The sequence below is a fragment of the Denticeps clupeoides genome, chromosome 13 (genome assembly GCF_900700375.1).
Source record: "Denticeps clupeoides chromosome 13, fDenClu1.1, whole genome shotgun sequence".
NCBI lineage: Eukaryota > Metazoa > Chordata > Actinopteri > Clupeiformes > Denticipitidae > Denticeps > Denticeps clupeoides.
In genome coordinates, this window is record NC_041719.1 from 7,497,668 (window position 1) to 7,511,433 (window position 13,766).

Here is a 13,766-nt window from a genome sequence, read left to right on the forward strand (position 1 = left end):
TGCTCACCAAGGGTGATGGTTAAAAGCAGAGGACACATTTAGTTGTGTCACCATGTGCTGTGTATCACAATGTAAATCACTTTTCACTTTTACTTTCACTTTCGTTTATTTTAAGTGTTATCTAGACCATGGTGTAAATACTACCCTACCTAGACTAGAATAGTTCCCACCATTCTTACACCAGCCTGGAAATAGTGTACAGTACAGGCCAAAGTTTGGACACACCTTCTCATTCAATGTGTTTTCTTTATTTTCATGACCATTTACATTGGTAGATTCTCACTGAAGGCATCAAAACTATGAATGAACACATGTGGAGTTATGTACTTAACAAAAAAGGTGAAATAAGTGAAAACATGTTTTATATTCTAGTTTCTTTGCTCTGATTCCTGCTTTGCAAACTCTTGGCATTCTCTCGATGAGCTTCAAGAGGTCGTCACCTGAAATGCTTTTCCAACAGTCTTGAAGGAGTTCCCAGAGGTGTTTAGCACTTGTTGGCCCCTTTGCCTTCACTCTGCGGTCCAGCTCACCCCAAACCATCTCGATTGGGTTCAGGTCCGGTGACTGTGGAGGTCAGATCTCCACTTTTTGTTAAGTACATAACTCCACATGTGTTCATTCATAGTTTTGATGCCTTTAGTGAGATTCATGTAAATGGTCATGAAAATAAAGAAAACACATTGAATGAGAAGATGTGTACTGTATATAGCTACAGACATCATAATGTAAATAGCATTTTTGCATGTTATATTAAACCGGGGTATGTATGTATATGCCCTGTGCCCTGCTTAACATAAATGGTTATGGGTAGGGAGTTATTGAGTATTCAAAATTCTGTGTTATATTAAGATAAAAAAATGTGATACATTTGCAATAAAAAAAAAATTATGCTACTGAACTGTGCAAAACATAATCGATTTCAATAGTGTCCTTAAATGTTTTAATCCAGTTGTGCTATTAATGTAAATTTATTGAGTCATCCAAAGATGATTCACTGAATTTGGCTGCCATTAAAGGTTATTTGGCTATCTTGGCCTGTCCCTCTAGAGTGTAACCCTGGAGGACCCCTGTATATATGAGGATTTTTCAGAATCCTTCAAACAACCACTAATCAAGGCTCGGGAAAGTAGGTCATTGTCTTCTCAAGCCATTTACTCCCACCAGCTCAGGAGCCACAAAGATCGAAAACCTGGAAAAGACCCGACCTCCCTGTCTAGAATTTATTGAGGATTTGTTTGTGGCAGTGACAGCAGTCTTGTGTCAGTTCTGCAGAACCCACTCTCCTCTCCTCCTTCCGCCAGGTTCCTGTGGAACACATCTTTCACTGGACTGACTGGTGCGGTGAGCGCGCAGCGGAACATTTCCCGGGTGCTGACCTCCCAGCGGGCCCATGTGTGGAGCTTGCGGCGGGACGCGGTGGGCCAACCCACCTGGGTCACCGTAGGCAGTTGGGAGGAGGGGCAGCTGGATGTAGAGGAACAAGGGCTCTGGTATGGTTCATTTCCACGGCATCGTGCCGAGGGACAGCGAGGCTTTGAGGGTGCGCGCTGGCGGGCGGGTATGGCCGTGGCGGGAAGCCGACTGCGGGTAGTGACGTTGGTGGAGCACCCTTTCGTCTTTACTCGGGAAGTCGATGATGACGGGCACTGCCCGGCGGGCCAGTACTGCCTGGACGCAGGTACCAACAGCTCGGAAACGCTGGATCGCTTCTTCCACGAGTTGGCGCAGGGCAACAGCAGCTTCCTCCCCTCAGAATTCAGCAAGTGCTGCTACGGATATTGCATTGACTTGCTGGAGAAGCTGGCGGAGGACATGAACTTTGAGTTCGACCTCTACATTGTCGGAGATGGGAAGTATGGCGCATGGAAAGGTGGTCGCTGGACAGGACTGGTGGGCGACCTGCTGAACGGAGTGGCTGACATGGCTGTTACCAGCTTCAGCATCAACTCAGCCCGCAGCAAGGTTATGGACTTCACCAGTCCTTTCTTCTCGACCAGCCTAGGGATCTTGGTCCGGAGTAAGGACACGGCGGCCCCTATCGGTGCGTTCATGTGGCCTCTGCACTGGTCCATGTGGGTGGGCATTTTCGTGGCACTGCACATCACCGCGCTCTTTCTCACACTATATGAGTGGAAGAGCCCCTTCGGCATGACGCCGCACGGGCGGAATCGTGTCAAGGTTTTCTCCTACTCCTCAGCCCTCAACTTGTGTTATGCTATCCTATTCGGCCGGACCGTCTCGAGCAAGACCCCCAAGTGCTGGACGGGCCGGTTCCTCATGAACTTGTGGGCCATCTTCTGCCTGCTGGTGCTGTCCAGTTACACGGCCAACCTGGCTGCAGTCATGGTCGGGGAGAAGACCTTTGAGGAGCTCTCAGGAATACACGATGCCAAGGTGAGTTGTTTTATGTTCAACTTGTGCCGCAACATTTGACGTAAATGTTGTAATTATGTTAAATTACTGTGTTTAACTTGTTCTCTCTCGGATGAAATGTGAATGAAAAACAACTAAAGGAAAGGAGCCTTGAAGACGAATCTATAAAATATTGGGGCTCTGATTGTAGAATTATGGAGGACTACAGAAGATTAGAAATTATGCATGAACTGAATAAATGTGGCTAAATAAATAGAAATGTTTTAAAAGTGGGGAAGAAGCAAACAAGCAGGAAGACAGTCACAGGACATACGGAGATTTCCGGAAGATGGTCGACTCCTGTTGTGTCAGAGGTAGCTGTGCCTGGAGCATCTGGTATTAAAATTAGCCAAGTGCTTTCTAAGGTTCTGTGGTTTTGAGATGCTTAATTATTTTTGTAGCCACGAGATTAAAGTAATTTGCAGAACCAGCTGGCTGGTTCGTGGTTGCCACACAAATGGAAGCGTGAACTTTTTCTGCAGATTCTCCAACGGTGTGTCGCCGCCGACTGGTTCATGTCCTCAGACTTCAAGGTTCCTCTGCCCTAAGATTTATGCTATTAAACTTTCGAGTCCAAGCGATAAACCCTTCCCCGCCGTCTTTCTTGACGTTCTTTTGCACAGCTCCATCACCCATCCCATGGGTTCCGCTTTGGCACCGTTCGGGAGAGCAGTGCTGAGGACTACATGAAGAAAAGCTTTCCGGAAATGCACGAGTACATGAGGAGGTTCAATGAGCCCACCACACCCGATGGGGTCGCAACACTCAAGTAAGAGAAAGTTCTTATATGAAGTATATATTAATAGAAAATGACAGAAGTGAAACAACTGTGTACAAATAACAAGCGACCTGCTCTCCACCTTAAAATCATACGAATTCTGTCAGTTTTTATAAATGTTCATTTTTATTTCCATCCTTTACTTTTCCATGCCCAGCACTAACCACATCCTGACATAGTATATTGAGTATATTCATTAAATAATTAATTATCTTTTCAACCACGCTCGAGAAGAGGGTCCAGAGAGGAATCCATTCATGTAGGACTGAATTACAATGAATTGAAAGCATATTTTTCTCTTCCCATCAAGAAGCATTGAAAAATGTTGAGCTGCCTCCGAAGGGAAAACTGACTGTGTGGTATAGAGCAGTGAAGGTCCTGCCTTTCTCTCTCTCTCGCTCTCTCTCTCTCATGCACACACTCACACACACACACACACACACACACACCCAGGGTTGGGAAAATAAAAATTTTAGAAGTGCAGTTGGAGAACCTGAGGTAAACCCTTCTAACAGCAATGCATGGAAAGTGCAAATGTTCAAATTGCTTTAAAATAGCCCAGGCCCATCAACAGATGGTTTGATTAGCCAGGCTTGTGCAGAGCCAAATTGCTGCAATTCAAATGTAATAAAAAAAAATCTTGTAGCATCATGTAAGTGGAATTAATCGCCAACATGTGCTTAAAATTACGCTTCGTCTGCACCCATTTACTTCCGAGCACTCCATTTATATTCATGTTGTCTTATGTAGATCAAGTCACATGTGATCCGAGGCGATATAGGGATGGCAGTGGTAACACATTCTAGGCACACTGATCAGCCACAACATTAAAACCACCTTCTATCCATCAAAATCCATCCAGATGTAACGTGCGCAGCGAGTCAAGGTTGAACCTCACTTGCGTAGTAGCTGTGAGGCTCGATGATGACTGTCGGTACCGAGACTCCTACTGAGGGCAGAGGTGATGTGTTCTCTGTGTGTTGAAGGACAGATCCCCCTAAGCTGGACGCCTTCATCATGGACAAAGCCCTCCTGGACTATGAGGTGTCCATTGATGCTGACTGCAAGCTGCTGACAGTTGGAAAACCCTTCGCCATCGAAGGTGAGACACGAACCAGTAAGAACCATTAGGTGCAGTGCTGTGTTCCAGGGGCACGTTGCAGGTGTCTGACTCCTAAATCCCATTACCCTGCGCTGGGAATTTACATATTTTGATTTGTTAAATAATTATTCAAATGTATTCTGTAACATTCCAACACTGCTCCCCCGCTCAGGAAGGTGGCGCAGGATTAGCGTGAATGCATGCGAGCGTTCGCCCGCCGTTGTTGTTCATGCTTCAAGTCAGCGTTGGGGCATCGCGGATTACTTCAACGAAGGTAGCTGACAGTCCGCGTAGGATTAGAACGAATGAGAAGCACATCGCGTTTGTCGGGGGACGCAGCTTCGATTATTTCACCCTTAATGTCCCGTAATGTGAGCAGGCCGTCTCTCCGAGGCGAGGTTAGGAGGAGGAAACGTTTTCCCCGCCAGGCTGATCCCGATTCATTCCCACCCTGGGCGGCTGTTTCCAGCTTTGCACCTTCCTGCCCAGGGCATTCCCCTCTCACTGCCTCTGATAAATCCCCAACCGCCCCTGCGCTACACCCGATCCATTTACATATATTACACTCCCCAACCGAATTTCACAGCTCGCCAGCTCTGAAAGGGCAACATTTGGCCTGGCAGGCTTCCTTTGTAAAGACCAAGTCACCCATTCTGAAGACAGGGACGGAAGCCGAATTGCATTAGAGAAGAGACGGCACCCATTCCTTCCCCGCGCCGGCCCCTGCGGGGACGCGGGGATGAAAGGGGGACCGGAGGAGCGGAATCTCCCTCCCTCCCGGTCGCGGCCTCGTGGAGGATGCGCAGAGAGACGCGGTAATTGGGGTTCGACTCCCTCAAGTCATCTTCCCACGCGTGTGAATCACGTCTTTTAACCCCCAGCCTCTCTGTCCCCCAGCGCGGTTCTCCTCAGGTTGGACGCCGCTTCCATGTTTATAGAACAGGACGTTTGGCCTGGAGGACGAAGCACGACGCGCACTTTGCTTTCGCTGAAAGCGAACACGTTCTCGTTAAAGTAGACAAAATGATAATAGACTTTATTTGACAGGCTGAAGTTTATTAGGGCTGTGATGCACCCCATTAAAGATATTACACTCCCCATCAGCGCTGCAATTATTGCCTGAGCGATGTCTGTCCGCCGTTGGCCCACGGAGCACAATTAAACGCGCAGCGCTGCCGTCGGTGGCGGGACAGGGCGGTGCGTGCGTGACTGTGTGGGGTTGATGAGATGTGTCGGGCGCGGCTGGCATCTGTCAGCCCGGGATGCTTGAGGGGGGAGGCGGCGGATGATTGACAGGCAGAGGGAGAGGGCAGAAAAACAACACGGTGACTGAACGAGACTTGTGCGTCTCTTCTGGGGGGGGAGCAGGTGTCTCCCTGTCTCAGTCACCGTGAAGGAGCTGCTTCCTGTGTGTGCGTGGACAGGGACACTCCCCCATTCTCAGTTGGTGCTTTTTTTTGCCCACGGAATCCGTCCTAATAATTTTCATTTATTAATCAAATCTTCAAAGGGAATGGAGAGAGGTAATGAGATCCGTGGACGGGATCAAGAAGTAGAAACCTTGAAAAAAAAAGCCCGGCGTCCGGCGTGATGTTATATTATTGAGGAACCGTATTGAAATTCCACCGTGCGTCTGCTCTCTGTGTTGATCGGCGGTTTCCCCCCCGGGAGAAAATTCCCCGAGCCAAACGATGCTCGAGGTTCATACCAATGTTTGTTTACCGTTTTTTTTTTTTTTTTTTACCGGGGGTCCACTGCCGAGCCGCTGGAAATGCGCCGTTTCAAGGACACAGTTGCTGATGCGTTTCTCTGACGGTAACAGGTTTTATGTTTGGAGCAAACAGCTATTCTGGGCGTCGAATAATTTGTCAATTATTGAGACGAGTGAGTTGGGGTGTTAGTAGTCTAGAGGGTAACACGACCGCCTATGAACCACAAAGACCACAAAGTCACAGGTTCAAACCCCACTTACTACCTTTGTGTCCCTGAACTGTCTGTCTGCTCTGGACAACAGCATCTGCTAAATGCCATAAAATAAAAAAAGACCATTCAAATTCTGAATCACATGAGCTTGCAGACTTACTTTGAGGGGTCACGTGCCATCACCTTTACAGCATTTATCAGACGCCCTTATCCAGAGCGACTTACAATTAGTGGTTACAGGGACAGTCCCCCACTGGAGAAACTCAGGGTGAAGTGTCTTTCTCAGGGACACCCAACATTTCTTCTCCTGGCGTGAGTGAAACAGGTCGCAAGAACACATTTGTGGGTAAATACCAATATTTTGGAGGAATTTTTTTGATTACATGTGCCAGAAGTGTCCTGCCAGTCAGAGTCTACCTTTTCCCGTGCCACTTCCATTTCAGACCATATGCTCACGTGTCTGGTCCTGTGGGTGTGTCTAATTCTTTTCTCACTCAGACCCACAATTCAGTTTGGCTGTGCGTGATGTCACCCTGTTGATGCCAGGGGAGAAAAGAGCTGGAAGTGACGTAGACAAAGCTCATGTCATTGTTGACAAAAACGTTCTATGATATCAGTCATGTTGAGATGGATTGGTTAATACGATACAAGCTTTAAAAAATTGTGCTGAGGATCGTAAATCCACCTCTTTCCACCTCCTCCAACTGTAGGACTTTTTCGCCAAATCATGTCCAAACCCTGCACTGACGCCAATTGCAGGCTCACTATCACTCCTTCCCAAGGTTTCTTCCTTTCTTTTTTTCTCTCTCCTAGAGTTTTTCCTTGTGTGCAGAAGGGTCAAAGCTCATTGAGACATACTGTATGTGATTATTCTAAAAAATAAATGTTGTAAAATGTTGTTGTAAATGATCGTAACTTGTCATCCTCTCCTGTGTTGCTGTGACGTTCCTCCAGGTTCTCCACTTTCTCTTCATCCAAAGGAATGTACACAAGCTGCATTGACTTGAAATCGTCTGTAGATTTGTGTGTGTGATGGAATGGGACGGTTAGGAAAATCTGCTAGTAGATGGTGGTTGGGTGTGCCAGTCTATCTTACTGTCTGAAGAACGCCACGTTGACTGCAGTTCGGTTCTGTTGGCAGGTTATGGGATTGGGCTACCCCAGAATTCCCCGTTGACCTCCAACATCTCCGAGTTCATCAGCCGCTACAAGTCTGATGGCTACATGGACATGTTGCATGACAAGTGGTACAAGGTGGTGCCCTGTGGGAAGAGGGTGTTTGCTGTGACAGAGGTGAGTTCTCCCGGTGATGCAGGTGAACGCTGTTGTGACAGAGGTGCTTGTGGAGCTGAAGCCTCCCTAATGTGTTGTGTGTGTGTGTGCAGCTCAGTGAGCTGGGACGTGTGATGGGGACCAGGTAGGAGAACATATTTTGACTTTAAATCTGCACAGAGTTCGTGTATAATGTGATAAAATCCTCAGATGTCAATTTAATCCTTTTAATTAGATGGGTTTTTTAAAGCAGTGATAAAATTCTTGATAGCCAAGCGGCTGTGATTACAGTTAATACAGACCTCCTAATTATAACTTCTTAGTTGAAGCAGTTAATATTTATACACTTAATAAGAAAAATACAATGAATAAGTAATGTGAGACCATGTGCTTTATATTGAGACGAACAATACCCCTCAGACAAGGCAGAATGGCTCTAAGCCTCTTAGGGCTTAATGATCACGTAATAATAGTAATGCGTAGTTTTAATGATCATAGAATAATATTGTAATAATAAAACATTGTACACTGTGTGAGTAACAGGGCTCATGAATGAATGGAGACAGACACACCTCATCTGTATCTCAGTCTCAACGCCGCACCACTGCCGCGGCCCAAACCACCACTCGCCCGCAGCCGTGGGCATCTGTCCTGCGCCACTGGGCTGCGATGTTCGCTAATTAATTGCAGCCTTAATCAGGCCAAACAATGACGCAGCCGTGCCGCCGCCGTTCCATGCGGCCCTTCCTGTCAGCGTGACGGGCCGCCACGTTTACCAGCGGCTTCTGCTCCCCAGACAGCCGTCGGCAGCCGGGGACCCTGGAAAGGCAAACAGAAGATTAGACAAGGCCGACTTGCAGAGGTCAGCTGCCGGTGCTGTGCCGCCACGCGGATGAGGGAATTTACGCAAAACCAAAAAAAAAACCCATAGAAAGAGGCGTCTCGCCATCTGCACACGGGAAGAAGGAAACTCCCTGCTTCCTAATTATCAAATCATCCCGACGCTCTTTTACTTCTGATGGGAGCGATTTGGCCGCCAGTTTACTTATTGATTTCTGTCGCCTCTTATTTCATTGCCTGCTGCTTTCAGCGTCAGGGTACGGGCCCTCTGAAGGAGCGAAGATGGGGGATCCGGCAGGGTTAAGCGTCAAGCTAAGCCGACTCCTGCCCACACCCTGTACAATGACGTTATAGGTCTAAACCGTATTATCCATATGATTTTTTTTTTTTTTTTTTAATATAATTTGTGGGTAAAAATTAGCATAGCCTGCAATGAAAAGATTATTCCTCATTTCCATTTTAAATCATTTTGCCTCCTCCTGTTTCAACACAAGCAGGCTGAGAAGACGGAACATGCTCGTTTTAAAATGGAGTCAACACATCGCACCCCATCCCCCCGAATGCTAATGGGATGAATCAATCCCACCCACCATCACACACACTCATGCACACACACTCTACTAGGGGCCAGTGTGAGAGTAAGGGCCCGACTTGGCAGCACCTCCTGGCAGCCGCCCAGGATTAAATGGGTGGGGACGTGGGCTTGAGGAACGGGGGGAAGTCCTGGGGTCCGACGTCTCAGCATTCCAGAACAATCTTGCCACCGGCAAGTCGATTTTCTCGTCCCCGAGATCCACGCTGCGGCGTGGGCTGTTTACCGCTGGGGTCGGAGCGCGAAGGAAGAGGGATTTTTAACTCATCCTCCATCTATCAGGAGAAGGTTCTTCTTTTCACAGCGAATGAGTCGGTATGGACCACTGCGCGCATTTTCAATTTCAGACCCCCCCCCCAAAAAAAAATCATTTTTCCAGCTGACAAACTCAGATTGAATGTTAATCTTCCTCAAGTGCCTTTGACTGCACTTTGAAAGAAGTGTTATTACTGGCGGAAGGTGGAGGCCGTAAAACTGCAACTCCATCAGAACATTCTAGGTCGCGGCCAGTTCCAACCAGTGCTCAGGGCGTAGAGCACAGAGCCCAGAACGTCCCCGCGTCCCACCGTCACTCCATTCCAACCCGTCCTGCGAGCGCGGCCTCTTTTTCAATTAGACATTTCGTTTCAATTAGTTCCAGGCAGGCTGAGCCCCCCTCCGCCATCAAAGCCTCTCTGGGGTACGACGCGTTCCCTTAAACCTGGTGACAGAGGCTCTGACTTAACCCCCCGTGACTCTGCGTAACGTGTGCAGAATAACACTGCCACCTGCCGTAAAACTCTGATGCCGCGAGCAAACGTTACAAACAGGCCGATCAAAAGGGGCTTTGTTGCTGGGAGCTTTAATGCGCTTAGAAACTTGAACTGGTACTATTATTTTACCACATCTGGCATCGACATGATGTCATTTATTCTTGCACTGTGATTTTTTTTTAACTCTCCCAGACCCTGCAGATGGGCATCCGGCACTTCTCAGGCCTGTTCGTGCTGCTTTGTGTGGGCGTGACCGGGGCCCTGCTCACGCTGGCCGGGGAGCACGCCTTCTACCGCCTGGTCCTGCCCCACATCCGCCGTCGGCAGAAGTTCAAGTACTGGCTCCACACAAGCCAGGTGAGTACGCCACCGCGCTGGCAACTTGACCTCTTTTAAAACAAAGCGAACACCCGGTCCACTTTATGAAGAGTCCACTCTGAGCCGTGTGCCACACCCAGAGCTAGCAGCGGCAGGCATTTACTGCTTGTAAAACGTTCTTTAAAAGGTTTGTCGTACCCAGGTCTCAGCCAAAAGCTGAATCAATAGAACAGTTTAACACAGTCCGTGTGAAGTTTTATAAGGGTAAACAGCGCCCTCTGCTGGCCGAATATCATTTACATTTAAAGTCTGTAATTATGGAGCATTTCAAGAAGAAAGAAAGCGAAGTGATGGTCATTGTGACACACAGCACAGCACAGCACACGGTGACACAACGAAATGAGTCCTCTGGATTTAAACAGTCACCCTTGCTGAGCTGTGGGCAGCCATGACAGGCGTTTCGGGATTCGAACCGGACAACTTCTGATTATGGGGCCGCCTCCTTAACCGCTAGGCCACCACTGCCCCCAATTTTGTTGCAACCTTCTGATTAATGCAAAAAATAAGACCAATTTTAGCTTTTCTACTATTTAATATATCATGCACTCTGTCATTGTTTTTCTCCAGAAAATCCACAGAGCCCTGAACATGACTTACGAAGACGTGAAGAGGCAACGTGCAAATTCAGAGAAAAGGTTCATGAACTTCACATGCAACACTGAAGCAGAAAATACTAAATAAGCATGTTGTTAAAATGTTATATATATATATATATATATATATATACACACACACACACACACACACACACACACACACACACACACACACACGACACTCCAAATGGAACCTTTCATCCATGTGCTGGACTGATAAGCCTTATGTTGTGTGTGTCCCTCTGCAGCTGTAACATCAAAAAGTCACAGCCCCCCCAGCCACCACCTCCACCCATTCCGCACGGAGCCTTCGCCCGCTGGAACAACGAGAACAACCAGGCAGCAAAAGCGGTCAAGGAGGCTAAAGACAAGCGCGTCCACTTTAACCTGGAAACACTCAACAGCCGCCGCCTCCTGGCCCGGGTGGTGGGTGAGGCGAGTCGGGGCGGAGACGGAGCCAGGGACGGGGAAGGAGTAGGTGGGGCGGCCGATCGGGGCGCGGCCTCCCACGTGTGCGAGAACGGCGGCCTGGCGCTGTCCCTTCCGCTCCCTCGCCCCGCCGGACGCTCATCGTCGTCCTCCACCGCCAACCATCCGCCTCAGGACGGAGAACTGAAGGAGCTCACAGAGCGGATCGAGGAGATCCGAGAACAGCTGAAGGCGGCGCTGGCGCGCAGGGCGGAGCTTCAGACCGCTTTGGCCAAAGAGAGGGCGAGCGTCGCCCCGCTGCCCACTGAGCCCCCTCCTCTCGCCGTCCCTTTCCCGCCACGCCCAGCTCCGCCCAAAGACACCAACGGTAAGAGGTGATGTTTCTAATGGAGGACCGCTCGTCTACTGTATGACTTTCCAGGAATTTATCTGCAACTTCCACGCTACAGACGCGCCGCTTCACTACGGAGCGGATGGACCTGCCGCTCGCGTCATGGAATTTCTGGGATTTTTTTTTTTTTTTTTTTGGAAATCCTTTAATGGAGATACAGGAGCACAGGGCCAGCTCTGGTGAACTCGGCTGGATTTGGCAGCATGCTCCGGGTCCCTCACACCTTCTGGATTTATTTGATTCGGGTTTTTATGATTCGGGTGTCATTTGTGGTGGCCAAAAAAAAAAAAAAAAGATAAAAATCTGAGATGCCGCCACTCCACCCGGACTGGAGATTTTCATCGTCCCTTTCGACTCCTCCAATGATGTCTGTTCATACCGTTATCTGGCTTTGACATGTTTTTTTTCCACAATAAAGGAGATGTGTGTTCTGTTAAAAAGTTCAGATACTCTATATTTCTGACTTCTCCAAAAGGCCTGGTTTAATTAATATGAAACGTCATTAAGAACATTGTCAGACAAACGCAAAACACCGGGGCAACCAGGAAGAAATTAGCAGACACAAATGCCACGCCCAAGGAGCTACTTCCCCCCTTAGGCACTTTTTTTTCCTCCTTTTTTTTTTACTTTACAGTTAAATACACACGAATGTGAGAAATCTAGTTGTCACAGATTCGAGGATTATGTTTTAACATTGTCTAAATGAACTACAATGGATAGCAATTTGTTGCAAGGCTACAATCAATCATCCTGCTCTCACAGAATAGCAAATAGGCACAAAGAGGAGAGAAAAGAAAAAAGAAAAAACAAAACTGATCACATAACCTCAATCCGGGAGCATCTTAAATTGCAATCATCACTCCACAACGAACTCGTACTCTTCACAAAGCTGACATATTCTATATTGCACAAAACATCATTCCACGACAGGCATCGAGCCTCTCCCCATCCATTGCATAGCCGTTGTTGAAGGAAACCTGCTGGAACGTCTTACTTTTTTTTTTTTTTTTTTGTACGTAACACAGTGTTGATGGACGTCTGCCTCGGTTCCTGCGCTTCTTTCTTGTGCCTCCTAAAGAAAACCAGCCAACGGCGACTGGACTCTTCATTGGCCTTACGGCTGTAGGAGCGGCGGCCATTTTGTAAGCAGCAGCTGGGCTCCCGGCGGAACAGCTCTCTAGGCCGGTATAGATTTTCTCCAAAGCCCGACGCCACGCGAGGCTTTAATTATTGCCAAGGTGAAATCTCTCGATTCCCATTCCCACCCCACGAGTCCCGGCATTCCTAGGCATTCCGACACACCAACGCTCCTCCGTCCACCGAATGGAACAGGAATTAATTACGTTGCCATATTGTCATCTGCTTTATGTTTACCTAGAAGAGTTTTCAAAACCTGCATCTGCACATATTTTGCTTCTACGATAAGAAGAAAAAAATATTTTTACTCAGTACAGCAAGAGACATGACAACTGCAAACTGCTACCTGGTGGTTGGTAGCTGCTATAACTGCTGTTGTAGATGCACACAAGCAGACACGGGCGGGCGGTGGAAGTTGCTTTTAAAACCATGTGTGAAGCGTAGTTATTCCCCCCATTTGATCTTTATGCTGAATAAGATCTCGTTTTTATTTTATTCTCTTGTCGATATCTGATACAAAGGAATTAAGGCAACTGCCAGGCCTGTAGACGATCAAGACGAAGACATGCACAGACCTCCACCCGTGCAGTGCAACCAAACTTTAAAAAAAAAAAAAGAAAGTCGGTTTCTTCCCTACAGGCTTAAAACAACACTGAGGACTGAGGGAGGGTGAGGTAAAGCACCGCGCTTCTCAAATACCCGTCCCCAGGACGCAGAGGGCGTCCTCGACACCCTCCCCTCCACGTTCTGTTTCCGTACCAAAGTCAGTCTGGGCCAAGCCCTGGCACTTCGACCCTGAACAATCAAAGAGGAACGTAAAGAGCTGCTGGCTCAGACAGTTCCAGACGTCATCACGCATCTCCTTCCCTTCTGAAGGACAGGCAGCAGAAGGAACGCCTGTGGTTGCATCTTAGACTAAAACCAGGGCAGGAAAGAGTCAGCTAATCCTGCTTTTACGTAGCAGCCAACAGGGATGCGTTCATCCCCGTGTGTCACACTTGTGGACAGAAATGACACTGCAATGTTGAACTGAAGGGCTTTCCTGCAAAAAAAAAAAAAAAAAAAAAAAGATAGAAACTAAGATACTATCAAAAATGCAGATGGAATTACATACCTAAATTAATCTATTTTGTATTAAAAAAAAAAAAAAAAAAAAAAACAGCG

General features: G+C 47.8%; 1 protein-coding gene across 1 annotated transcript in view; it reads left to right on the top strand.

Annotated features, from left to right (window-relative positions):
* The window catches only part of grin3bb (glutamate receptor, ionotropic, N-methyl-D-aspartate 3Bb), a 42,187-nt gene extending 30,203 nt beyond the window's left edge, over window positions 1-11,984 (top strand). Inside the window, exons 3-9 of the mRNA XM_029001481.1 lie at window positions 1,302-2,394; window positions 3,036-3,181; window positions 4,177-4,292; window positions 7,357-7,508; window positions 9,864-10,028; window positions 10,617-10,684; window positions 10,894-11,984. Coding sequence (XP_028857314.1) covers window positions 1,302-2,394; window positions 3,036-3,181; window positions 4,177-4,292; window positions 7,357-7,508; window positions 9,864-10,028; window positions 10,617-10,684; window positions 10,894-11,452 — 2,299 coding nt within the window. The 3' untranslated portion in view covers window positions 11,453-11,984. The remainder of the gene's footprint in view (window positions 1-1,301; window positions 2,395-3,035; window positions 3,182-4,176; window positions 4,293-7,356; window positions 7,509-9,863; window positions 10,029-10,616; window positions 10,685-10,893) is intronic.
* The last annotated feature ends 1,782 nt before the right edge of the window (window positions 11,985-13,766 follow it).